This window comes from Podarcis liolepis (assembly GCF_965112155.1).
Source record: "Podarcis liolepis genome assembly, chromosome: 6".
In the NCBI taxonomy this organism is placed as follows: Eukaryota; Metazoa; Chordata; class Lepidosauria; order Squamata; family Lacertidae; genus Podarcis; species Podarcis liolepis.
Genome location: NC_139559.1, coordinates 60,860,493 through 60,888,393, shown reverse-complemented (window position 1 = coordinate 60,888,393; position 27,901 = coordinate 60,860,493). Strand labels below are relative to the sequence as shown.

Sequence of the window (27,901 nt, the reverse complement as noted above, 5' to 3'; positions counted from 1 at the left end):
ATGGTCAAATTGGTCAAATCCATATAAACATATAGCAAAATATACATACTATTGTATTGTGTCATGTACAGAAGAACATGGTTTTATAGATTTCTTCCGCAAAACAAAACATATCTAAGAATGGGCTTATTATTAGGCCACCTGAGGTGGTTTAAAGAACATGCAGATGGGAATTCATCCAAAACTGTGTCAAGATTTGAATCTGCTGTGGGTTCGGAACCTAGCATAGGGATTCAACGTGTGCACCACTAGCAAAATGGAAACTAGTTTGACCAGAAAATAAGCCTTATAAGTCACATGGTACTGCTTGACCCTCTAAAGCAGGCATGGCCAAACTTGGCCCTCCAGATGTTTTGGGACTACAATTCCCACAATCCCTGACCACTGGTCCTGTTAGCTAGGGATGATGGGAGTTGTAGTCCCAAAACATCTGGAGGGCCAAGTTTGGCCATGCCTGCTCTAAAAGAAGGACCATGTGAACCTCCTCCAACTCCAGTCAAAACCAGCAGTATGACGCAAGGTCAGAGATGATGGGAACTGCAGTCTGATAAGAAAAGCCTATCTAGACCAGTATCCTGTTCTCACAGTGGCCAGCCAGATGCCTCTGGGAAATCTGCGAACAGGACCTGTGTGCAACAGCACTCTCCACTTGTGATACTCAGTAACAGGTTTTCAAAGGAATACTCCAACATTGGAGGCAAAACAAAGCCTTCATGGCTAGTAACCATTGATAGCCTTGTCTGCCAGGAATTTGTTAATCTTTTTCTGAAGTCATTGGAGTTGGTGATCATCGCTTGCTTCCTCAGAAAGTTAGAAAGGGATCTACCATGCATCTTCTGCTGTGAAGACCGAAGCAAACAAGTCAGTCAACGTCAAACTCCTTTTCCTCCTTTAGCATACTTTTGACGTCCTTGTCAGTCAACAGATCAACTGCCTCCCCACGTGGGCTCGTTGGCAATATATGCAATGAATTTGTTACAAGTTTCTTTATATTTTTAACAATGTGATCTTTGGTTATTATTACAGGTGGCAAATATTTTCCATACATCCAATTGATGCACAACCGTGGACGTGTGGGTCGTTTTGGACCCAGAAGAGGGCAGAACGTGATGCAGAACATGGCAGGATTATACGTGCTCCTCTGACACACATGGGAGTTAGGAACAGAATCCCCGTGCAAAATAGTCGCCACCCTGTATTTTCCAGATTTGGGGCAGGATGTGGAATCCGTCAATATTATGTCCCAATAGGCAAAGTCTGAGCCCAAACTTTTCATTTTAGAAATTTACTGACAAACTCACAAAAAAGCAAGCGAAAAACAACAGCAGGAGCATTTTTTCCTGAATTCAATATATTTTGAATTTAAGCTAGGCAAAGGGCTTGTTGGGAGCAGAGCCACACACATTTTCTGCAAATACTCCACAGCAGGCACTGTAACTCTGCAACGGCTTGACTTTAATCCTAAAGGTGCGCTCCTCCATTGTCTCCTGAGGTAGATGGATGCTGACAACAACTCTGAAACTGCAGATGGCTCAGATCAACCCACCCTGCCCCACACAGCAGCTGCTGGAGCTTTTGAGTGAATGCAGGGAAATGGCCAATACAGAGTTTCCTACAACACATACCTAAGCCATCCACCATCACTCCTTCCAATCCTACAATTCTCTTCCCACCCCACAAATGCAAAACGATTAAGTAAAAACAGTCATTTGTTATAGCAAGAGACTCACACTATGTCCCCTGCTGCTTGCTTGCTTTCCCACACAAAACAAATAAACAAGTAGGAAGCACTCCCTGATTTTTTCTTGGTACCAGAGCGAGCTAAAATCTGCAAGATCTGACATTCAGTGAAACAATCCTCAGCACTGGCTACATAAATAAGAGAAACTAAAGCCTACGTTTGATATTAATCTATGGATACCATCTACCTCAGAGGACCAATTCCGTTTTCATGAGCTTAGTGAAAAATATATTTTTTTTTCACATTCAAATAAAGAGTATCATGGGAACACAGGAAGCTGCCTTATACAGAGTCAGACCACTGGTCCATCTAGCTCAGCACTGTCTACACTGACTGGCAGCAGCTCTCCAAGGTTTTAGAAAGGAGCCTCTCCCAACCTTACCAGGGATTGAACCTGAGACTTTCTGCATGCAAAGTAGATGCTCCACCACAGAGCTATGGCCACTCCCTTTGGCAACATTTAACTGCCGTTCTACAATGTGCTTACCACACAACAATGCTGTTTTAGAAGGCACCATTCTATACAGAGCAAACCTATTCAGAAATTCAGTCGCTCTAGTAAAACTAAGTAAGACAACTCACCATCTGTGTAAGTGTCATCTTCTTCCTCCTCCTCCTCTTCCTCTGTCTCTTCAGAGCGGGACTTTTCTTTGTAAGGAGGTGGCAATTTCATGGGCGGTGGAGTTTCACTTTTCTTCTGAAAGAGAAGGGAAGCTCAGCACATTATGGAGAAAACCTTCAGAGTTGCTTCCTTCTTCAGTTCAAGAAATCACTTATGGAAGCATATCTTGGATTTAAAAGTTTCAGAAGCTTCAGGTTCAGTGAAATTTTTGACTGCTTTAAAAACAACACACACCCCACACACTATGTTTCTAAATCCGAACCAAAGAGCAGAAAATGCAGAACATGGATTTCATAGCGTGTTCTGAACGAACACCACTACCCCACCCCGCTAAAGGACTTCATTATCAATATACATACCAAAACCATGATAGCAGCAAGGTTTACCTTACTTAGCTGACAACATCAATTAAAAACATCCCCCCCTTTTTTGACAAGAACCTTAATCCTTTTAAAAACAAATCTGTTTTTTGATGTGCTGTTTTGATAATGCTCTACAGGCATTATAGCTTACAATATTTTACTTGGAGCTCATCTCCATTTCAGATACGCTATACATTACAAAACTTTCAATAAAATTCCATTACCTCACATAAATAAAGGCATTTTCGATAATGATGCATATAGTGGTGCATATCAGTCCCAAAGAAAGGAGCTCAGGAGTACTGCAGCAAACGCATCCAAGCATCTGTTTCCTTGGCTCCAAGTAACTGAATCATTCTTTAGCTGCACAGTTTTACTGAATTATGCTCAATTGCATCTCATGCAATCACAATGCTAATAGCTTGGTGCACTTTAGTAAACAAATGGTAAGTACCAGATGTCATGAGAGCAACGCAAATGGCCGGAAAATCCTTTTTCTACAGGAGAGAATGATTACCAAAGGTCCACATGCCATTTTTTTGAAAGATCCCCACCCCCACCTCCTGCCAACGCCTGTAATAAAAGCAACATCTTGAAGGATGTCACAATCTTGTATGAAACATCGGCATTTATATTAATATACATATGATTCTAAATCAGCTTGTGGTTTTTTCTTGTGTGTATATATATAAAACAAATTTCATTCAGCTAAAAATAAAAGCAGGTACTAAACCAAAGTAATGTTAAAAGGTAAAGGGACCCCTGACCATTAGGTCCAGTCGTGATCGACTCTGGGGTTGCGGCGCTCATCTCGTTTTATTGGCCGAAGGAGCCGGCGTACAGCTTCTGGGTCATGTGCCCAGCATGACTAAGCCGCTTCTGGCGAACCAGAGCAGTGCATGGAAACACCGTTTACCTTCCCGCCGGAGCGGTACCTATTTATCTACTTGCACTTTGACGTGCTTTCGAACTGCTAGGTTGGCAGGAGCAGGGACCGAGCAACAGGAGCTCACCCCGTCACGGGGATTCGAACCGCCGACCTTCTGATCGGCAAGTCCTAGGCTCTGTGGTTTAACCCACAGCGCACCTGCGTCCCAACCAAAGTAATGTTACCTTGTTGTTAAAAAAAGCTTCATAGCAACAAAAATACAAGCAAAGCTGAACATTCTCTAAAATGAAAACCATTCAATCACATGAGCAATATAAAGAAGTTCAGGCGTTAGAAGAAAATAAGACTGCTTGGGTAGAGTGCAAGGATATCTGCTACCAAAGCCCAACAGAATTTTAAGGATAAATGGTATCTCATGTACTTAAAACTAAAATGCATTTGGGAGTCTCAAGTTATAATGAGTTACAATGGCAGGTTCCATTTTTTTCCACCTTGAAATTTCTCCTCACCAGGCTGTAACTCCTGTTTGGCTCTACAGGGTAAACTCCATTTGAAAACCGAAGGAGCTCCAGCCCAGAGTGATGGTTGGGTCAATGGGCTGCTATTCTAATAAATACTTACTTTGTGCAGTTATAATTTGTTAGTTGAGTTGGGTGTACCAATGGAAAATCCAGATAAAAACCTAACTAACAGATTCTCATGACTTTATATAAGCTTTAGTGCAAAGCTGATCCTTCAGGACTGTGACTAGGAGCCTATTGTAACATGCATTATTATACATATACTTGACTTCTATTTTAGCGCACAAGACTCAGCACAGTAGGATTTTGTCAGTGAGATCTCTAATCATATGCCATCTCCAAAACTCATGTATGCCATTAGCCTTTAATCAAATCCTATGTGCCCGTGTGCCCTATTAGAACTTAAGTGATGGAGAGGAATGCTTACTGCTTACAATAATAAAAAAAAGAAACCATTAGCAGAACAACCACATTTTGCTCCTGTTATGAACAGCCAGGAATACTGCATAATTTAACAGTACAACTTCTACCCGCAAGGCTCATGGAAGATAATTTAAAACTTGATTTGGGGGGGGGGGGAATGCTTGAGAAGCATCTTCACAATAAAATTGCTTTCTTAACTGGCAGCTTGGGAATACCCAAATGTTGAAAGGGGAAGTTGGCATTGCTATAAGGACATGGATTTGATGTACACAATGTAGATAGAAACTGAGCAATGATCCATGGACTTTCTTTAGTGATCAGGCAGAAAATATCTTCTCAGTGTAGCCTCTCATGCCCTGAAATTTCCTACAGAGGTATCAGGGATGGTAGCATCAAGTGATGAATGTGTGTGTCTGAAATCAAAGATTCCTGGAGCACAGGTGGATTTAGGGGAGCACAACCAGTTCGGTCCCCCTTGGGCACAGAGAGTCAGGGGCACTGCAGGTGATGCCACAATTGAAATGGGGCATGAGAGGTGGCACAGGGCCTAGTTCAGAGCCTCCTCAATAGAAATCAGGGCCCCTGAATTGATGTCTAGCATCACCACTGACGCTATCTATTTACCTGTGGTCACATTTGAAATCTTATGTGAAGGCTGGGGAGCTTCAATGTACTAGCCTATTAATATACATGGGTAAGTGCCAATTATTCTCTTACCTACAGGGAATGGTTGTAAATTAGTAGCAGAGCCCATGCTCTGCATAGAAACAATTATTATTTTTTTGCAAATATTTTTTATTACATTTTCTATAAAAACTTCCATCTTTCCATTTTCCACATCACGTATTTTAGTTTGTAGAACCTCCCTCCACTCCTCTGACAGTCATCCATAATAATTCTCCTATTTACACATTTCTTAATATATAGTATCACCTTTAAGTAATTTCTTTATATCCTTATTTACATTTTTGCGATATTCCTCACTTTTCACAAAGCCTCTTTAAAACACACTAGCGTTGTATTCTCCTCACATATACCGTATTTTTCGCTCTATAACACGCACCAGACCATAACACGCACGTAGTTTTTAGAGGAGGAAAACAAGGAAAAAAATATTCTAAACGAAATAGTGGATATATGATTTTTGTGGTTCATGCTGTGGCCACAGACATGTGATCTGACAGTGAGTTTGGAGTAGCCCAATGCAAAAATCCTGAGGATCCATGTGGATCCATGCTTTGTAACCACGAAGGAGGAAAGGAAGGGGAACCATGGATCCTCTGCTCACGACTGCAGCAGATCCCCCCCGCCACCCGTAGGCATTCGCTCCATAACACGCACAGACATTTCCCCTTATTTTCTAGGAGGAAAAAAGTGAGTGTTATGGTGCAAAAAATACGGTAGTTTTCAAATACTCTCTAAATTTTTCCCAATCCTCCAAAAACTTATGGTCTCTTTGAAGTCTAATTTTTCCCGTTAGTTTGTATTTCCATTTAGGCAATGCAAATTCCACTCTCTCCCCCCACACAACTACTGTACCCTCCCCCAAATCTGTTCTGGAAGCTGGGGGGTGGGGACAGAACAGATGGGGAGGCAGGGAGAGAAAAGAGAGGAGTCCCATTGCACAGCCAGAAGTCCTTGCACTAATGGAACTACTTTGTTAGCAATTGGATATCTAGTTCTCTCCCTCCCTCCCTCCCTCCCTCTCTGTATAATCTACTTTTTAAATGCTTCTGTCTTCAGAAGATGAAGAACCAGGATATATGTCTTTTCACCTGTGGCATTAAATCTACCTCCATAGCCTAGGCTCACATAGCTTTCTGCTATCTACAATACGAGGTAAACATACAAATTAATCTGTACTTATCTCTGGCTGTTAATAGCTTGTCGAATGAAATGTCTTGGATCACTTTCTGTATTTACAATGAGCCAAAGCCCAGAGGCAAAGGATGAAATCATCACCTTGAACAAGCATGGCTGATTTCATTGCAGCCTAGACTGGAAAAATACTACTGCCGGTGCCTAGGAATGTGACACATTTAACTCTCTCTGCTGGAGTGGGTCGTGTAAATAGGATTCTGGCTACTAGTAATTTCAAAATGTTCATTCATTATGTATGCCAGTTCTATTGGAACAATCCCAGCAATAGTTTGATTGCCTTTTCATCTTTACCAGCTCACTGTAAACACAGGAATAGTTTATCTACTAGTTTGTTAAGTTTGTTAGCTTGTTAACCTAAAATCAAAGAATCCTGAGTTACCATTTTAGGGACTTTCCAAAGGGATAACTGCATTAGTCTGTTGCACTAAACAGAAAAAAATAATTTGTGGCACCTTAAAGACTAACAAATTGATTACGGTGTAAGTTTTCATGGCCCAGAGTCTACTTGATCAGATGTAGTGGATGTTATCCTAAATTGGATATTACAGTTATTTATATAAACACATCCTGGCTACAAACGTTATATACACTAGAACTGCATGCATACTTTAAAAGAGAGGGAGAGAAAGACAGAGACCAGTTGCCACCACTAGACCATCTACTGGGGTGTGGCTTCTCAATCTTCCACTAACTTCCTCCCCTGCCAAAAACAAAGCGGAGCATAACCACTAAGCAAGCTTTGAGTGTATGGATTCTACCAGCTCCCATGCACTTAAACCTTTGCATTTGTGAATGAGCTGTCAAATATAGCAAATATGTTATTACCAAAAAATGATTTTCATGTTCTAAAAATACAAAGAGGAAGAAAATCACTAGTGACTCAAGTAATTAGCAATGATAATCTGGGCTGAAACCAAACATGGCCCATAGGCTCAACACACAATAGTTCAATATTCTGATTTTCTGATGCAGCTCTGATACAGAAATCTCCAAAGGGAAAAAAATCCATTATTGGTAGGCAAGCAGAGTATGTCTTAAATTGTTATGTTTTATTTTATATCTTGATCGCCTACATGAAAAGGTGTACATGCATTTCATTTTACAGAGTTATAGTAGCAAAGAAAGAGATATCTTTCACAGCTTTCAGGAGGATTAGTGAACTCGGCTCTTGAACTGTAAAAATGCAGCGATCGGGAATCTAGAAGGTTAAAAGGGTAATACACTGCAAATGGATGGGGTTTTTTTCTTCTTCTTTTTTTCAGATGAGCTGCTACAGAGAATGAAAATCAGCCACGAAATTTCAACACTATTTTAATCTGAATCCGTTTTTATTCTGCTTGGTCAGATATTAGCTTGTGTTGTCCACTCTAAGGCAGATGGAGCAGGTTATGAATCCCAAAACGTACTCTGAGGACTGGTATAGTTCCCTGTGATGGCAGCTGGAGTGCATAAAATGTTGGGACTGATCTAGCCATCCCTGTTTTTCCCCCAATGGGAAACACACACACAAACCCTCTAGAGTTAAAAACTAGTTGGAGTCAAATCTACAGACTTATTTACATTGGTCAAATTATGAGCCTAAAAATCAGCCCATGCATTTTCTTGGTTCACTCTGAACATTTAACTGAAAAGGCAAAAATTTATTTAAGACTGGAACCCTACACTTACCTAGGAGTAACACCTACTGATCGCAGTGGGACTTGCATGCATAGGATTGAGTTGCAAATGGCTTGAATATAGACACCTCCCCCTCTTCAGCAAAACTGGTTTTTTGTGACTCACTCAAATATGAACATTAATCCACATTTCTTTTTTAATTAAGCCGCTACTGAGTTATTGCTTTTAATGTTATCTCATTTTTTTGCATGACATTATGAATAGCAGTAAAGGTCAATTGCAACTATAAAATACATATTTTTATTTGCCTTTCCAAATATACAAGCAAATCTACACACAGGCACACAAAATCTCTAGATATTATCCTTGTGTTTAAAGGAATTTCTCCCTGTGTCTTAAAATGGAAAAAAACTACCTTCTGTATTATGCATTGCTACGCGAAGTTTATTTTGTAAGTGAGAGATAGCATCTGCAATACCTTTCCACAGTCTCCCTCTGGGTCTTGAACTTTGTGGTCCTTATTTTTCTTGGGGTTCACAATGGAAACTATCTGCTGAATACATTAAAAGAAATACATTGTTTATACATTTATTCCATACAATTGGGGGCCTATAACAAAGTGAGAAGCTCCTGTTCAGGATTCTAGACAGCCATCTTGTCTTGCAGGATATTACAAATCACTCCCTCCCCATCTGGCTTCCCATTCCACCCCAACTCAGCATGCTCAGTCCTCATTTGGCAGCTACCTTGCGCCTTTAAATCCCCGCCCCTAAAGTTTTACTCTACAAAATTGCATGATCCACACAAAAGAGGGAGATATCAGCAGGCTTGGGGAAACCCTTTGTCGGCTATGCAAGATTGGTACTCGGAAAACAAATTTTCTGTTTAGTACATATTGGAAAGACTTTAGGCTCAAGGGATATACTTTGTTCCCGCAAACCCTGGAATCCACCAAGCAGAGCCAAATGCAAAACAAAGGCAAGGGATGGAGGCACTATAGAACTAAGGAAAGGGTTCACCGGAGCATACATTCAGTCCAGTAGTTTGTTTTCAGTACCAGAACAGAGCTCAGTTTTGTTACAAGAAAATCAAAGCTCTCCTACAAGGAGGTTGAAAGTCCTCCTGCCGATGGAAGGAACCCTCCCATTCATGGAAGGGTGACCTGGGATCAAAATCATTATTCTGGAGGTACAGAAAAATGAGTGATAGTTCAGAATACAGTTGGTTAATCGGAAGCTGGATTTCTTGAAGAGCAAATGTGAGCACTCTTGACTATACAAACTGTGTACCAAACACACAAAGAAAACTGTGTTCCACTAGAGCCAGGATAGGGAATCTGTCATCCTTCAGATGTTGGGCTCCAGTTCCCAGCAGCCCACAGTCACAATGTCCATTAGGAATGTTGGAAGTTGTCTCCTAGTTTGAGGAAACCCAGAGGTTCCACACCTCTGTGCTAGAGACTCATTCAAGTCTTGGGCTACCTCCTAACTGCTGGAAGTAGGTATGGGGTGATTTTACATTCTGATGCTGTATTTGTTTGGCTGAATTTGTATTTGAAGGTTGCCATCTACCTTGAACCCTTCGGTTCTAGGACAACATGAGAAGGAAACTAAAAAAAAAAAAAAAGGATGCAGGTTTTTGTTTTAAAAACACACACACCTTCAACAGCAGGGAACGAAACTTACCCTTGGAAGAGTAGACAAACTCTGAACAACAAACACTATGGGGTTGCCTGCATTTTTTATGGCTTCCACAGCTTCTTCATGGGTTGCATTCTGCAGGTCTGTTCCGGACACCTGCAGAGCAAGAAGCCTATTTAGATGCTCTTCTGCACTGTTCACAGTACAAGATGCAACAGAAGCTCTCAGCCAGTAAAAATTAAGCGCCCAAAAAAAGGTCACCAAGAGGTTTACTATAGCAAATATATTTAACTAAATGAGTGATTCAAAATTGTCCTTAATCAAATCAGCACGGTACTCAGTCTATGACAAATAATTGTCTTAAGACATGCAGGCATAAGAAAATGCATAGAAACAGTAGCTGGACAGGAACCTGGCAACACATGGCTCTCTTCCTCAACTGTGGTTGCGTTGCTAAGACATTCTTTCCTTATGGTTGATTTCTTCTCGTTGACAAAGTGGCATGTTTCACATGGATTCATTTTGAGGAAGGAAGTAATGCATATTTGAGAATCTGCCTTCGTGTCAGAAATTGGACTTGGCGAGTCTGAGTAGTTTCAGTCACTAGTGATATGCACATATACAGAAAGCATGAACACAGGAATCCTGTATTAAATTGCACTTCCTGTATTTATGCATAGTATTAACACCTCCAGTGGGACTTCTGCATTCTCTCCCATAGGCTTAAGGAGCACACACATCTCCATGTGGAGATGTGGGCAAACCCACCCTTCAGATATTAACAACGTGTGCAAATACAGAACACTCAGCTTACACATCTTGAATTCATACATCTTGAACTCACAAATGAATGTTTACTATGTCTACTTACAATTAAGGCTGATTTGATTTCCAGTTCAAAATATGCATTTAATGCTTGAACACATACAGCTAAGACAGGTGTGTACAGACTCAACTTTTTAAAGATACAGATGTTTGTCTGAACTTACCTCAAGTATTTTATCCCCAGTTTTGAGAGCTTTTGTTCGGCCTGCTGGGCTGTCTTCCAAGACTTGCTTGATAAATATACCTTTAAGTTCTTCTCCATTCTTTAAGCGTTTTATAACTGTATGTCCGCCAACAATACTGATGCCAAGTGGCACATGGGGTTCTCGAAAAATTTCAACACTGTAGAGAGTAAGACAATCCTTTGAACATGAGAGGGTTCAGTTACGTGATTTTTGTTTCACTCTGCAGTCCTGATGCTAATCTAAACATATTGTTCTTTGTAAGGTGTAACATAAGCCTTTTAAAACGAGAAGCGATTTGTATGTTATGTTATAGCCTGGTGGAAATTGCTGAAAAGCAGTCTCAGTATCCTTCTGATGAAACATGCAAAAGCAGGGAACTCAACCCACTCAGTGATTCCAGAAGGCCTGATGTTATAAGAGATGATGCTACAACCCCTGTCCTACGAACAACAGAAAAGCCAGATGACAGCAACAACTGAATTTGCTTGCTGGAAACTAATTTAAAGGAAATGTTCCTGCATTTTATCATGAGAAAGTGAAACAAGAAGAACCCTGCTTGATCAGATCAAAATATTCACCTAGTACAGCAACCTACTCCCTCTTAAGTCTTCTGTGTATTGCATTATTTCCACTCTTCGCTATAGTAACAGCATACCCAATATGCCCTTCTCTCTCCTTTCCATAGAGTTTGCATTCAGGGATAACTCTGTCCCACTGATTCTCTCATTCTACCAGGTTACTGATATACCCACTATATTTATGTTCTTATTTAGCATCTTACTCCCCAGCTCCAATTGGCTTTTATCCCATATATTAGTTTAGAAACTGCTCTGTAACCTTCTGGATATATATAAAAAAGCAGTCCACTTCTATTGCAGTCCAAATGAAACCCATTCTTTGTGTGCCGGATTTGCTTGTCTTACAATAGTCAACAATGCCTAACAAATCTAGACCTTACACTTTTATTATATCCATACTTCGGAGAACCCTCATCACCACCACACCACACCACACCACACCACACCACACCACACCACACCACACCACACCACACACCTAGTAGGGTTACATTTAAAGTAAAAAATATATATTGCCAGAACAGAATCTGATGTACTGACAAAAGCCAGTTAGATTAAAGTTATTCCACTGGTCCATACTGCCAATAGAAAGACTTGCATCCAAGCACAGACTGCAGGTCTTGGGTTTCCAATGGAAGTTGTGATTGATGCGCTTGAGAACTCCAGCTAAACCACTAGGGAGCTCATACATGCACACACAACCCTGCACTTCAGCTCTTTGCCAGCTGCATTCAGCATGCAGGCCATATGCTGGGAAGCCCAGAAAGAAAAACTGCTGTCCAGTTGCCATCATCAACTAGTTTATCATTTTAACTATGCCACTGGGTATCTTTAAAGTCTGTTCCCTACTTCCTTTCCTAGAACTCGTCATTCAACATCCAGGTGAAATGAACTCGGGTAAGTTGGCAGGCATATGTTGCTTTGTGAAACACTAGCAAATCCACACAGATTGAAAGGCAAACTAGGCATAATAATAATAATAATCTGTTTTTGCCACTCAGATGCAGAGGTACAGATCTTTCAGAACCATGTGCATTTTGTCATTGTTTTTATCTCCAGTCCTCTTTCAACAGCACTTCCTGTCAGGCCCTCGGGGTTTTATAGATTCCCTCAAATTTTGGGGATTTAGTAGATAGACTCATAAGTATCCCAATAAGTGCATGACACAAAAAGCCCAGCATGCATGCACACACATCTCTTCTCTTCTTGCAGCAGCTGGATGTAAAGCTACTTTAAATAGTGCTGGGACTCAGCTACACTGGAAAAGAAAAAGCACTTAATATGCATTGTATAAAGGTAAAGGGACCCCTGACCATTAGGTCCAGTCGCGGACGACTCTGGGGTTGCGGCACTCATCTCGCTTTATTGGCCGAGGGAGCCAGTGTACAGCTTCTGGGTCATGTGGCCAGCATGACCAAGCCGCTTCTGGCGAAAAAGAGCAGCGCACGGAAACACCATTTACCTTCCCGCTGGAGTGGTACCTATTTATCTACTTGCACTTTGACATGCTTTTGAACTGCTAGGTTGGCAGGAGCAGGGACCAAGCAACGGGAGGTCACCCTGTCACGGGGATTCGAACCGCCAACCTTCTGATCAGCAAGCCCTAGGCTCTGTGGTTTAGCCACCGTGCCACCCGCATCCCGTACGCATTGTATAAGCATTATAATAACACTGTGAAACCAGATGGTGCTGTGGAGGCCCGTTTTTTCCAACCTGATTTCTCATACAAAGTTAACAACGTGTTTAACTGAAACACTTCTTTGATGTGTCTAGATCTAGCCCTGGGCAAGCATTGCTATAGAGCCACTTCACAAAATACAGTTCACCACTGAGAGTGTAAGCTCAATAGAGAGTTATAGCTAATGATGAATGGACCTCTACAATATTTATAGGGATGCGGGTGGTGCTGTGGTCTAAACCACTGAGCCTCTTGGGCTTGCCAATCAGTAGGTCACTGGTTTGAATCTACATGACGGGTGAGTTCCTGTTGCTCTGTCTCAGCTTCTGTCAACCTACCAATTTGATAGCATGCCAGTGCAAGTAGATAAGTAGGTACTGCTGTGGCGGGAAGGTAAATGGCATTTCCATGGGCTCTGGCTTCCGTTACGGTGTTTTGTTGTGCCAGAAGATGTTTAGTCATATTGTTCACATGAGCCAGAAATATGTCTGTGGACAAACGCTGGCTCCCTTGGCCTGAAAGTGAGATCAGCGCTGCAACACCATAGTCGCCTTTGACTGGACTTAACCATCCTTTACTTTTTTTACCTTTTACAATACGTACTTATTTAATAATATATATATACTGCTTAACTATAAGAAAAACCTCACAGCAGTTGATAAGAAGTATAAAACAATGAGATTATCAGTAAAAACAACTATTTAAAAACTTCAAAAATAAAAGCAATGATAAGCTAAGAGCCTAATCAAAATACATCTCAGTATTCTACATATCTGGATACACAATACATGTGTTTTAAGGGCCTACACCTTAGGGACACAGACACAAAAAAACCCTAATGTGTGAACTTGCCCTCATTTAGAGGTTTGTGACTACCAGGAGCTTTGAATGCAAGTGGTATGCCTAGATAGCAAAACCTGCATGTAGGAATACACAGGTGAACCAACATTCGTTGATAATTTAACTACAATGGAAAACTGGCAAGTTTCTAAAAACAACAGGATTGATATAATAAAGCTTTTTCAGCAGGACATCTGCTAAGCATTAATTGTATCCGTAGTATTTAGCAAAGCTGGAATCACAACTACCTCAGTGCTATTCATGAATGGATTAACTAAACGGTCAAGCAAACAGTCACTGGCAAAAGATGAAAAGTTAAGGCAAGCATATACTCCACGCCAAAAGGCCTCAAATAATTTCTAAGGCAGGAGAAATGTTGAAACATTTATCAACATACGTTTGCGGTGTTCCCCAGTGACTGAAAACTGGAGTTTCTTCTCCTTCTCCTTCTTCTCTCTCAGGCAATTCACTAAATAAGTAAAATAAAAATAAAATTTAGCTTCCCACACTTTTCTGCTTCCTAACATTCATTCTTTATGCTTCACACACCTTTACCACCTTATCTTCGCTTACAACAGATATTCAGCGGACAAAACAGATACATCTTTTATCAGTTAATAGTTACATTTTTCCATGCTCTTGGAAGTGAGCACACTCTGGCTTTGCACAACAGGGTGAGAAATCCAGGTCCTCTTTAATAAAGCTAAAACCATTGAAGAAAATAGTTCTGCCTTGTTATTTATTTCAGTTCAGGCAAAATAAGGGTGTGCATAGTGTCACTGTATACAGGAGATGTTCAAGTATTTGTCTGAACATGTGAATATTCAAAGTATATTCAAATATACACACACCTCACACAATTGTGTGGAGGGTTCTACTCATGTTCAAGTGAATAACAGTAAATCTTCCTGCAGACCTTTGCCACTCAACACAGGGATAGCCACAGACTAAGCGTATGGGGCTTTATGCGATGGAGATATGGATAGCATGCCCATCCCTGTCCATGGATCATGTGCTCAGGAACAATGTCTGAACAGGCCTACAGTGTAATTACTTGGTGACATGGGACTTGCTTGTATCTGGATGGAGTCAGGAGTTTCCCATTGCTGTTCTGCTCTTGTATTCTTTAAGACAGACAACAAAGTTTTTTTGCACAGCTTTGTGAGTGATGTGTCTCCTATACCTTCCATGACAATAAGCAAGCATTTTTAAGTTGAGAGTCTCTTCCATACCTTGGCAGCCCTAGTTGTAGAGAGGCAGAATCCATGGCACTGGAATGGTCACAATTTTCAGTCTTCAGGTTATTTCTCTCAAGATCATCATCAACACATAGAGGAGCTTTCGTGTCATTTTGCATCTTGGCACCTGGCACAATTAAGAGATCAGTTATCGTTCATTGATGCGGACGTTGAGAACAAAAAGGTATAGTGACCAAAGTCATCTTATGTTTAGCCTGACTTATCTTGCATTAATTAAATGCGATAAAGGCAGAAAGATAAATCCAGCTGATTTTTATTTATTTATTTATTTATTTATTTGATGATAACTTACTCATTCCATGACCATCCAAGATAGTATTTGGTTGGCTGTACTCTGATGCTCCAGGGAACCCTGAACTGTTAATTCCATTTTCTTTAGCCTTCTGTGAAAATGGGAGAGAGAAAAACCAGGCAATTCAAATTTGAAAATTTGCTGACATTGCACTATGTTGCAGAGAGACGCTGAGTTTACTGGAAACTTAACTTTTAAAATTAATTCAATAACATGTTCTTATGAACATAAGATGTGACCATTAATTGAACCCTGCTGCCCAAAACCACAGTTATTGCAGCTGACATTGTTTACACTTTGTAGCATTACGCTTGCAGAATATCATGTAAGCCTCTTTATTGCGAAAATTCCTAATTGTCTAAATAATCAACCGCTTCAATCTGTGCTAGTTAAACCTGTGTCCCTCCAGATGCAGATGGACTCCATTTCCCATCTGCCCCAGCTAATATGATGGGAGATGAAGTCCAGCAGCACCTGGAAGGGAATTGTGCTCACCATCCCTGATTTAGATATCTGAGTTTGCCCTCAAACAGAAAATTCCCCAGCAATATCCGTAACGAACAGGGGGCATCCCATCCTCATAAAGGTAATGGGACCCCTGACCATTAGGTCCAGTCGTGACTGACTCTGGGGTTGCGACGCTCATCTCACTTTATTGGCCGAGGGAGCCGGCGTACAGCTTCCGGGTCATGTGGCCAGCAGGACTAAGCCGCTTCTGGCAAACCAGAGCAGCGCACGGAAACGCCGTTTACCTTCTACTGGAGCGGTACCTATTTATCTACTTGCACTTTGATGTGCTTTCGAACTGCTAGGTGGGCAGGAGCAGGGACCGAGCAACGGGAGCTCACCCTGTTGCGAGGATTCGAACTGCCGACCTTCTGATTGGCAAGTCCTAGGCTCTGTGGTTTAACCCACAGCGCCACCCGCGTCCCTATCCCATCCTCATACTTCAAATTAAAACTTGTTTCTACTTTTCTTGCTACTGTATATGCAAAGAAAAAAGGAAGATGTACCTCTTTAGCAGCACCAAGGCCCATGTCAGAACTTAGTTCTTCCATGGTAGGAGGCTCTAGCTCCTTTGCCCAATGCCTTCCAGTTTCAGCGTGGATCTCAGTAGATGGAGCCGGCTCTTTTACAGCTGGTGGCATATAGCCAAAATAATCCTGATCCACATCATACTCATCATCCACCAGCATCTCCCGTTCTTCACCAAGATGAGCCTCTGCAGGCTTCAAAAACTCATGCATTTCCCAAGACTCCTTATCAGCATCCATCTCATTCTGTGCAAGCTGAAACTGCCTCCCCAAATGCAGGATCGGTTCATCCACAAGTTCCTCTCTAGAGAAAGATTCAGCTCTGAAGTCCTGCATTAAATAATAATAATAATACAAAAATGAAAGTAGAGATTTGCAGTAGCCCTTTTAAAAGAAGGAGGGTGGAGAATTACTGTTTATCATAGTTGCATCCTGGGAACATTTTAGATTTTACAACTATTGCCTATCTTGGGGGGGGGGGGAATCTATAAAACAATTTCACAATATTAGAAAAATGAAACTGTACAATAAAACACATACATAAAACATTATTTTGTATTAAAAATAACTGAAGTACAGAAGTTCTTCTATTGGCTGAATTTGTAATGAAAGCAAGCTTTGGCGAATTCCAGGGACATGTGGAATTTGATGGGACTGCAGCACAACTCCATGCATGTTTACTTGGAAGTAGGTCCCCCTAGGTTCCTTGCTTTTAATGCCAGATTAAATTAAACGTTTCCATTTCTGTTCAGAGGCTGAAAACTATGGCTGGAATGGAAGTATTCCACTCTGGATGTCACAGCAAACTACAGCTGCTATAAAAATGAGGAAGGGAAACAGAAGCACGTGAACAGAGGAGAAAGTAATGAGCGCAAATATTTGGTTATGATGTAGGACCAGGGCCATAGTATTAATAGCAAGTAAGTCAGAATATGCTGCAACACATAAGGCTATGGGGCACGGGAGCAAGAAGGAGGCCTATTTTGCCTGAGGGGCTCACTGCAAATTGTTAACCTATATGTAGCCAAAAAAGGTGCTCATTTGTGTTCTACTATTCTTCTCATATGCACATATACTCTATCAACAGAATGCTGAGAGCAACTTGAGGAGTAGAATGGAGCAGTGATGGGGATATCCCTTATTTCCCAGATGCTCCTACCAGTCTTCTCATGCTGTTACTTCAGGAAGGCCTTGAGCCAGCTTTTCACCTGGCTGTTTTAGTCTATAAAATGAAGTTGGGGGCCAGATCAAAAGGAGGTGGGGTTCCAATTAATATACTATGCTGCAGGGACAGAAAGAGACTACTGTATATGGAAAAGAAGCACAAGGCAATTCAATTTACCTCACAGTAAATTTACCCTCAAGGCCTAGTGTTATACCTACAACAACATTCACGAGAACATTATGAAGAACACTGGATGGCCAAGCCTTTTTTTCATTCTGAACATACACCAGGAATACATAAATTTCACATCCCAAAAATTGCTTGCTCTGGAATAGTGGAATTGATCGGAGTAGATTATTTAGGGATGTGTACAGTAAAGCTATGGTTTTCCCAGTAGTGATGTATGGAAGTGAGAGCTGGACCATAAAGAAGGCTGATCGCCGAAGAATTGATGCTTTTGAATTATGGTGCTGGAGGAGACTCTTGAGAGTCTCATGGACTGCAAGAAGATCAAACGTATCCATTCTTAAGGAAATCAGCCCTGAGTGCTCACTGGAAGGATAGATTGTGAAGCTGAGGCTCCAATACTTTTGCCACCTCATGAGAAGAGAAAACTCCCTGGAAAAGACCCTGATGTTGGGAAAGAGTGAGGGCACAAGGAGAAGGGGACGGCAGAGGACGAGATGGTTGGACAGTGTTCTTGAAGCTACCAACATGAGTTTGACCAAACTGCGGGAGGCAGTGGAAGACAGGAGTGCCTGGCGTGCTCTGGTCCATGGGGTCACGAAGAGTTGGACACGACTAAACAACAACAACAACAACAACAACAGAGTTGATCTAGAGAAAAGGTTCAGTTCCTGATAGAAGCAGGAAACATTTCGTGCTCCCCACCATTTTTTTAAAAAAAATCTCTATGCACCACTACTTTAAATTTAACAAAAGAAACAGTCAATAAATACCTTTGGAACTTCAAGGCATTTTGATGAGTTCATATCATTGATTGGTTCTTGAAATACAAAACTTTTGGCAATACCCTTGGGATCCACAGTAGAAGAGGTCCCCTGCTGATTATTTCCTCCCTTTAAAAAAATAAGACACTAATCAGGAAAATATAAATGGCCAAACTTTTTGAGAAAGAGAATGGCAAGAAACTAGCTTGCAGAGGGGCACAGCTGAAAAGTAAGCCAGAGGAATGCAGAAAGTAAACTCAAGAGACACAAGTCATACGAAAAGTACAGAGTACAAATTTTATTGTAAAATGTTAAATGTCCTGTTTATACTTGGGCTCTCGGTGGTCTCCTATCCAGGGGACTGACAAGGTCCATCAGTATTTAGCTTAGGCAGTCTACAACATCAGTTATTCCAGGATCACTTGACTGCATTACAAACTTTTAAAACACTTGATTAAAAAGTTAAAGCTATGTAAATATGTTTTGCTTAGGCCAGTGAAAATCATAGATGATGATGAGCTTAGAAACTGCCCTGCTGTTTTTCCTAACTTTATTTATGTAGTAACTTACTGAAAGCAATAAACCAAAGTATAAGAAATAAAATTAGTGCAACATAAGGGTTTGGGTACCATTTTTATCTTGCCCATATGCTTGGCTTATTGGTTTGTTTGTTTTTGCTGTTTTCCTCACATTCCACTATATTTTTCTGTATTCTTATACACACATACATATTACTAGTTTCCTATATCTAGCTTATATAATAAGGTGCAGCTTGTTAAAAACCATCAAATCCAGAACCAATCATATCAGAGCCTTTATAAACAGCCATATGGATGAAGAACATAGAAGATGTACTCAGAACAATAAAGCCAGTAAGTAACCAATAAACAATATGCATATACAGTGGTACCTCTAGATGCGAACGGGATCCGTTTTGGGGGCCCATTCGCATCTAGAAGCAAACGTAACCAGCGACCGCACGTCTGCGCACGCACACATTGCTTTTTGCCACTTTTGTGCAAGCGGCAAAACCTGGAAGTAACGCACTCCGTTACTTCCGGGTTGCCACGGAGCGCAACTCGAACGCACTCATCCCAAAGCACATTCAACCTGAGGTATGACTGTACTGACATTGGCCACATTTAAATGATAAGAGCCCCCAAAAGCCCATCTGGTCTAGCATCCTCTTCTCACAGTGGCCAACTAGATGCCTATGGGAAGTCCACAAGCAGGACACGAGAGCAGAGGCAGTCACCTTATTTATTTATATTGTGATGTACAACTGGTATTCAGAGCCGTATTAATTTGACAGCCTTACACTGTCTATTTTCTGGCATTTATAACACTGCCCACTACTAGTCTTGGGGGGGAAACTGTAGAAAACTGTAGTCTTGGGGGTTGGACTCGATGGCCCTTGTGGTCTCTTCCAACTCTATGATTCTATGAAAATGGTAGCCAAGGTGTTCAGAAAGGGCTGCAGCTTAGTGGTAGAGCATCTGCTTTGGACGCAGAATGTCCTAGATTCATTCCCCAGGCAGAGTTGGGATGAATTCTGGTGGGCTGCTGAGAGTCAGCACTGAACTAGAGGGACCAATGAGCTGACTCAATATAAGGCAATTTCATAAGTTCCTAGGTGCTTATCACCCTTTCTTCTAAACTAAAAAGCCCCAAATAATGCAACCTGTCCTCATAGGGAACTGGTCTAAGCTCTGTGTTCTGAACCTTTTCAAGCTCTGCAATATCCTTTTGGAGGTGCAGCAATCAGAACTGTACACAGTGCCAAGTACAGTCAGACAACAGATTTGTATAATAGCAGAGTACTATACTGACAATTTTATTTCCTAAGGATCCCTAACACTGATTTTGCCTTTTTCATAGCTATAGCACACTGGGCCAACCTTCTGAGCTTCCCTGGTCATTTACCGCCAGTTCACAGTCCAGAACTATATATATGTAGGTCAAGTTAATACTTTTTGTACCAATGTGCACTTTATCCTTCCACTGTATCACATATCTTTCCATTATATCCGAGCTGGGAAAGTGTGATTGGAACAAGCAATGGCTTAAAGCTGGCTCCGTATCCTGGCTGGTTTGGAAGCCATTACTCACAGTTTCTCAGCTTGAATGTAATGGGAAGCTATGGCGAACTATGAGTTCCTAGCTCCATTTTGTGCTGGTGCAAATGGAGGAGCAAAGTGGTTTATTTGATCATCAGAGAGTGAACATTATGCCAGTAATCTGTGCAGCAATGCACTCTCTCTATTCTTGAACAGATTAACCCAAATTGCCCTGTGTCACAGGAGAAAAAGACTGCATGAGACATCCTACACCAGAAGTACTTGTGCTACATAAAAGATTCAGAACAAATAGCTCAGTAAAAGTGGACAAGACTGCATGATGACAAGAAAGGCCATTTAAAAAAAAAATCTTGCCTGGAGAAAGTCAGAATTTTGAATCCTATTAATCCAAAATCATGTGCTATCCTAAACATAAAGTTCTCAACAGTGGCATCCTCTTTTAATTAAGGAGACTGGTTAAGACATTCCTGTTTGTACACGACTTTGATTTCATTACTGCCTGCAATTTTATCTTGCCTGGCTGCTGCTGTGCTTTAAAATCACTCACGCTGCGAGGCACTGAACTAAGTCAAACCCAGATTAGAGCCACTGAAATCAATGGATCTAAGTTGTATATTTTACTGAATTTTCAAACTGCATTGCAGCTAACAGGGTGAGTTCTAAAATAAATGGGAGACAGAAATCCAAACAAGTCTTTAGTATACAACAAGACTCCAACTCTCACTCCAAGAATATAAAAGAAAAATGTTTCTTTGACCTTCAGCACACCGCTTCATAAGATATGCCATGCTCCAAGAACTTAGTGGGTCAGGTCTGGTCTGCTTCTTGCAAGCCCCAGCTGGGTTGCATAGGAAACTCCACTCAAACTAGTTTTGCTGAATTTGGGAGGTTACATAACATAAGATGACCAACCCTTACCATCAAAGGTTTACAGATCCCAAGGTGAACTTTTCCTGGTGGCACAGATTTCAACACCTCTACAGCTTCTGCCAGAGTAGTATTGTGCAAACACATGTCATTTACAAAGACCAGACGGTCACCAGGGAAGAGTTCGCCACCACGCTCAGCCACTCCATTTGGCACCAGTGAACTGACCACAAATGCTGCCTTGGTTGGATCTAAGGGGTCCTGAAAAATAAGCAAAAGAAACTGTCATTTTTAAATATAGATAGAAGGATTGCTTCCATACAAGCAACATATATATATATATATATATATATATATTTGCTTTCGTAGATTTTCACGGGTACAGGAATGCAGGTTTAGGTGTCTTCGGGTGTCTTCCCGTGTAAGAGTTGGGGTGTCTAGGCGACGTTTCGACGAGGTCTCACTCGTCATCTTCAGGCTGGTGCTTTCGGCTTCTTGTTACTGGAACAGAGCAGGATCTCAGTGTTTGAGTTCCTATAAATACTGTTGAGGGGGTGTGGTGTATAGCCTCCAACGTTCTGGGCAGAGAGGAAGTTCCCAGGTTAGTGTGCCTTTTCTTCTTTTGTTCCTTAATTACTTGATAGCTTCCTCACACATCTCAACAGCCTACACCCCAAAATACAATTCACTATGGAAATAGAAGCCAACAACCAACTTCCCTTCCTTGACGTCCTAATCTACAAAAAACCTGATGGCTCACTAGGACACACTATCTACCGGAAAAAAACACACACCAACCGCTACTTACATGCACAATCACACCACCACCCTGCACAAATAAACTCCGTAGCCAAGACTCTCATCTCCAGAACCAAACGCCTGGCTGACAAAGACCACTTGACAACTGAGTTACAGAATCTCTCAAATGTGTTAATCGCCAATGGATACCAGCAAAACAGGGTTACGAAGCTAATCCAAAAAGAAACACCCCCCAAAAACCAAGACACAGAAGAAAACAATGGCATGGCCCTCCTTCCTTATATCAAGGGCACTACAGATAAAATTAGCAAAATCCTCCATAAACACAATATCAAAACAGCCTTTTGCACCAACCAAAAAATAGCCAATATCCTCAGAAACCCCAAAGATAAAATCCAGTTGGAAAACCAAGGGGTCTATGAAATACCCTGCAAAGTCTGCCCAGCCACGTACATTGGACAAACAAACAGACGAATAAATGCACGTATCGCAGAACACAAGAATGCCGTCAAAAAAGAAGAAAAAACCTCCTCTCTTTTCCAACACATGAAAGAAACAGGACACGAAATTAATTTTGCAGATTCCAAATTGCTCTTTAACATGGAACATCACCACAAGAGAATAATCATGGAAGCCATCGAGATAGAGAAACACCCTCACAACATGAACAAGCGTGACGACACGTCCCGCCTGCCAGACATCTGGAAATTAGCCCTCCCCACAAAAACCGACACCAGAACCAGAGGCACACAGAACGCCATCACCAATCAACCACACCAGACCCAAACCCAGACCCTCTCCACAGATAAATTACAGACACCATCCAGTAGCCAAACCATAGTGGCACCTCCGGATGCTGCACCCCCCTGCAATCCCTACACAGATCTGGCTGGCACAGGGCACAAAACCACAGCTCGCCCCTATACACGAAGCCAAGCCAGAGCACAACTAAGTGCAGTACAGCCATCTTCTCAGAAAAACTCTTCACAAGCTCAAGAGGTCAAGACACGAAAGCTTTAGCAACTAATCCACACCTAATGACCCACCTAAGTGGTACTCAGAATATCACTCAAGAAATCACTCAAGATATCCCTCAAGTAATTAAGGAACAAAAGAAGAAAAGGCACACTAACCTGGGAACTTCCTCTCTGCCCAGAACGTTGGAGGCTATACACCACACCCCCTCAACAGTATTTATAGGAACTCAAACACTGAGATCCTGCTCTGTTCCAGTAACAAGAAGCCGAAAGCACCAGCCTGAAGATGACGAGTGAGACCTCGTCGAAACGTCGCCTAGACACCCCAACTCTTACATGGGAAGACACCCGAAGACACCTAAACCTGCATATATATATATATATATATATATATATATATATATATATATATGTACATCTACAGAAGGCTTCCATTACTATTTGGGCCACAGAGTTGAAAAATTCTGGAAGGAAAAGCAGCAAAATGACAAGGTTTGCCAAATGATAATAAGAATGTCACGAAGGGAGGGGAGAAAGAGCGCAAAGACTAGTGTCAGAGCACATGCATTTCAACAAGGAAATGTGGATATGACTAAAAAGAAGAAGAACTGGAAGAAAAACATGGCAGGCAAGGCTACTCAGATATTCTACAATACTGTACATTGTCATCTCCGCCAGAAAGGACACATGGCAAACAGATAATATTTTGGGGAACCAAATCAAGACACCCAACAGTAGACACAGACATTCACCAATGTGACAGGAATAAACAGAGAGTGGTTCTTTTATTCCGTGGAAAGACCAAGGTATAATAAGCAACAGCATCTTGACTTCAGCATAGTTTTCCAAGAACCTAATTTCAACAAAAACTGCCCCTTTTATAGTTATTATTTCAGGATAAAGAGACAGTAAAGGGATGTGGAAGCCAAATTCTATTAGTTCTGAGGTGAGTCAGCAATTATCTACCCTCTCCAAAAATAAAATAATAATAATAAATCTAATTAAGAGCAGAATTGAAGCATACAAATATTCAGGGGATAAAATGAAGAATGCATTTGCTATAACTACGCTACCATTCTCAAGCAGAGGGAGCTCTTGTATAGGAAGAGAAGAGAAGCTACATAATGGGAAAGATCAATCAGCTAGAAACGGCATATTGCTGCACAGAGAAACTGGTCTGTCCCCCAAAAGGTTTGGATGGCAATATAGTTGCTGAAGGAGAAAAACCTACAAATCTAGTTTATTTTATAAAGCAAGCAATAAAAGATTCAAAAGCCACATTTTTGTTCAAATACCCCAGTTTTTCACCCACAGGGTGTTAATGTATTAAATTAATAAATATATACACAAAACAAGAACACTCCATTATTAAAAATGAAGAATTTGCATTCAGAGCACAATCTAAATCAGGGTGGTCTGACATGCGGCCCTCAATGCCTTTTTTAGCAGCCCCCAACAACATTTCACACACACAGACACCCCTTTAGCCTTTCCAAAGCCAGGTAAGTAGAGTCCCCCTGCCTCATTTCCAAAGCCTATTTAGCTGTTTTCCAGATTTGGGGAGAAGGTGGGAGGCCTCTAGGACCCTGCCAGCACCTCACTTAGCCAGCTTTTGGAAGGTAGCACAAGGGCCGGGAGAGGGCTTTACATTTTGGCCCACCTTCCCCCCATCACCCCCACGCAACAAAGCAACGTGCAGTCCATAGGTTCCATGCTGACGCAGGTGGCGCTGTGGTCTAAACCACTGAGCCTCTTGGGCTTGCCGATCAGAAGGTCGGCAGTTCAAATCCCTGTGATGGAGTGAGCTTCTGTCACTCTGTCCCAGCTTCTGCCAACCTAGCAGTTTGAAAGCATGCCCAAAGTGCAAGTAGATAAATAGGTACCACTGCGGTGGGAAGGTAAACGACATTTCCGTGAACTCTGGCTTCCATCACGGTGTTCTGTTGAGCCAGAAGTGGTTTAGTCATGCTGGCCACATGACCTGGAAAGCTGTCTGTGAAGAAATTCCGGCTCCCTCAGCCTGAAAGCAAGATGCGTGCCATAATCGCCTTTGACTGGACTTAACCGTTCAAGGGTCCTTTAATTTTTTTCCCTTTCCCCCCCTTTTTTTACTCTTGTGGCCCACTTGGTATGAAAAGTCGAGCCACCCAAAAAGTTTCCAAAAAGTTATTACTTTGGTCCTTCAAGCCTATATCTCACTTATTATTCCCAAATAGTTTCAAAAGCAAATAAAAAGGTCTTAGAGCACAGTGGCATGTTCTGCAGTTACCAGTGCTTATTATGTACCAGATTTCATTTTCTTTCTGAACCTGGTGGCAGGTTTTGTGTAGGACTAATATCTGGGGAAACTCAGACAGATGGGCGGGGTATAAATAATAAATTTATTATTATTATTATTATTATTATTATTATTATTATTATTATTATTATTATTATTATCAATATCAGGTGCCCAGGAGCCATAACAATAAGATGGATTTATTAGACCTAAAGTAGATATTTCAGCATTGGCCAACAGAGGGCACTTACAGACCAGCAACAAGATCCATCACTAAATGCATCTGATGCTCTTAGCCAAAAAGCGTGTATGTGTGCAGGGGGAGGATTTATTTGTTTAGCCATCAGATTAAGATTTTTCATTATTACGAAAGGACAGTGGACCATAAGGTTAGGAAACTGCAAGTGAAGGGGCCTCAGTGACAGCTCAAGGCAGTGCAGGAGAAATCAAAACAAGATGGATGGACCTTGGTGGGCTCAGGCACAGGCCAGTGAAGGAGTTAAGCATGAAAGGATATCAAGATGAGCAGTGGAAGAAAGGTAGAAAGGTGTAATAAAGAGAGAAGGCAACAGAAGGAATAGGAAAAGGAACCTAGAGGGCTCTGCTAGGGTATGGTGCAATTGGTGATGGAGCATTGTGGCCACCGCCAACTGGGTCCAAGGGTGGAGCCGGAAACTCTGAGAATGAAGATTGCTTTAATGTTATCCCAACTAGGAAACCCAGCTCACATGGAAGTGGAAAGAGTAGCAATGACTGCAGCTTCAATAGCTAAACGTCTCTGGGGAAGACTCAAGATCCTTGAAGGGCAATGGAGGAGAAGGTGAACTTTATCTGATCGTGACTCTATTCCCAGTCACCCCCAGTGTGGGGAACAAACTCTGATAGAGCCCCAGCAATTGTGCCCTCCATTTTTTATTGGGAATCATCAGTATCTCTCTTTAACCAGTACTTTTTTTCAGCCAGAACTCAACAGGGTGGAGTTCCGGCACCTTTCAGGTGGGAGCCATTGTTATTATAAGAGAACAAGGGAGGTGTTTGTGGTGAGTTCCAGCATCTCTTTTTCCAGAAAAAAATAGCACTGATCTTTACTATGTTGAATTGCCCCAGTAAGCCCAGGACCCGGAACAGTTGGCAGCACCTAATTACAGTGGTACCTCAGGTTTCCAACGCTTCAGGTTACAGACACTTCAGGTTACAGACTCTGCTAACCCAGAAATAGTGCTTCAGGTTAAGAACTTTGCTTCAGGGTGAGAACAGAAATCGTGCTGCCACAGCGGGAGGCCTCATTAGCTAAAGTAGTACCTCAGGTTAAGAACAGTTTCAGGTTAAGAACAGACCTCCGGAACGAATTAAGTTCTTAACCCGAGGTACCACTGTATTCTGTAACTACACCTTCACTGAGAACAAGTTCTCGTTCACTGAGAACAAGTACCACATGCCATTTTAAGAAGCACATGTAAGAAAATGCCACAGATAAGTCAGTTCTCGCCATTTGCTTTCCAACTATATTAGCTTTGGCACTCCTTCGACTCCGGGTTCAGACAAATCAGCTTTCTGAGGAAAGTTGGCATAATGAAGTCACAAAATACCTGCTGCCACAAAAATACCCAAATATAAATATATCAGAACTAACACTGAACAGAACAGCTAACAGGCACCAAAACAAATACATTTTCAGAGTCATTTGTCTGTACCATTTTAAGTTACCACCAGAACACTTTTGTTAGGGTCAGTTTGTGTAAGCCACACATTTTGCACTGCAGAGCCAAGAGAAACACACATCACAGCTCACAAAATGCATTACATTTTGCAAAACATCATTTAGAGAATTAAACTATGAAGTTATTTCTTCAAACCCTGTTGCGTATTTTCCATTTTATTCACAAAGCTCCTACCCTTTCTTCATAGAAACCTTTAAACTCTATAATGTTACCAATTCAGCACTGACACAGGGCTGGAGCACCATGAGGCAATTTTAGTTTTTACATGTGAAGTAGTCTTGCAAAAGCACCTGCAAATCACAATATTGCAAGTGACCACATCCTGAATTGCTAGGAAATTCAAGGTGGTCACTCCAAAAGTTGTTTTGAACATCAGTTCTGTGGCTGAGGATCTGCAGTCCTCATCACAGAGCCTGTGCGGAAGGGAGATATATAGGTAGTCAAAGCTCTGTAGCAGCTAGGTCATATTGCAAAGTACCGAAATCTAACAATAAAAATCTGAGAGCATGACACAGAGTCATTAAAACAAGGTCAACACAAGAAAATCACCATCAGCACAACAGGGAGCCAGAGTCGGGCAAAATAAAGCAGTCTTAACAGACCATCTCAAAATCATGAGAGAAATTGCTGACTGAATCTTTCTGGAAAAGGAGTCCCATTATATGGGTACCTGGATTGAAAAGCTCCTCTCCCAGGTCTCCACTAAGTGCACCTCTAAC

At 41.5% G+C, this 27,901-nt stretch overlaps 1 protein-coding gene across 29 annotated transcripts in view; it reads right to left on the bottom strand.

The window, feature by feature from the left end:
• The window catches only part of PATJ (PATJ crumbs cell polarity complex component), a 154,779-nt gene that overhangs the window by 84,476 nt on the left and 42,402 nt on the right, over positions 1-27,901 (bottom strand). For 13 of the 29 annotated variants that reach the window (XM_083510228.1, XM_083510248.1, XM_083510239.1 and 10 more), the window contains 10 exons: positions 21,499-21,708; positions 18,512-18,631; positions 16,367-16,717; positions 15,354-15,441; positions 15,035-15,167; positions 14,200-14,271; positions 10,686-10,863; positions 9,742-9,852; positions 8,535-8,606; positions 2,324-2,438 (listed from right to left, as the gene is read on the bottom strand). In XM_083510228.1, the coding sequence (XP_083366354.1) occupies positions 2,324-2,438; positions 8,535-8,606; positions 9,742-9,852; positions 10,686-10,863; positions 14,200-14,271; positions 15,035-15,167; positions 15,354-15,441; positions 16,367-16,717; positions 18,512-18,631; positions 21,499-21,708 (1,450 nt within the window). Of the gene's footprint in view, positions 1-2,323; positions 2,439-8,534; positions 8,607-9,741; positions 9,853-10,685; positions 10,864-14,199; positions 14,272-15,034; positions 15,168-15,353; positions 15,445-16,366; positions 16,718-18,511; positions 18,632-21,498; positions 21,709-27,901 lie in introns of all 29 variants that reach the window. The other 16 variants (XM_083510236.1, XM_083510241.1, XM_083510244.1 and 13 more) reach the window with 3 other exon arrangements.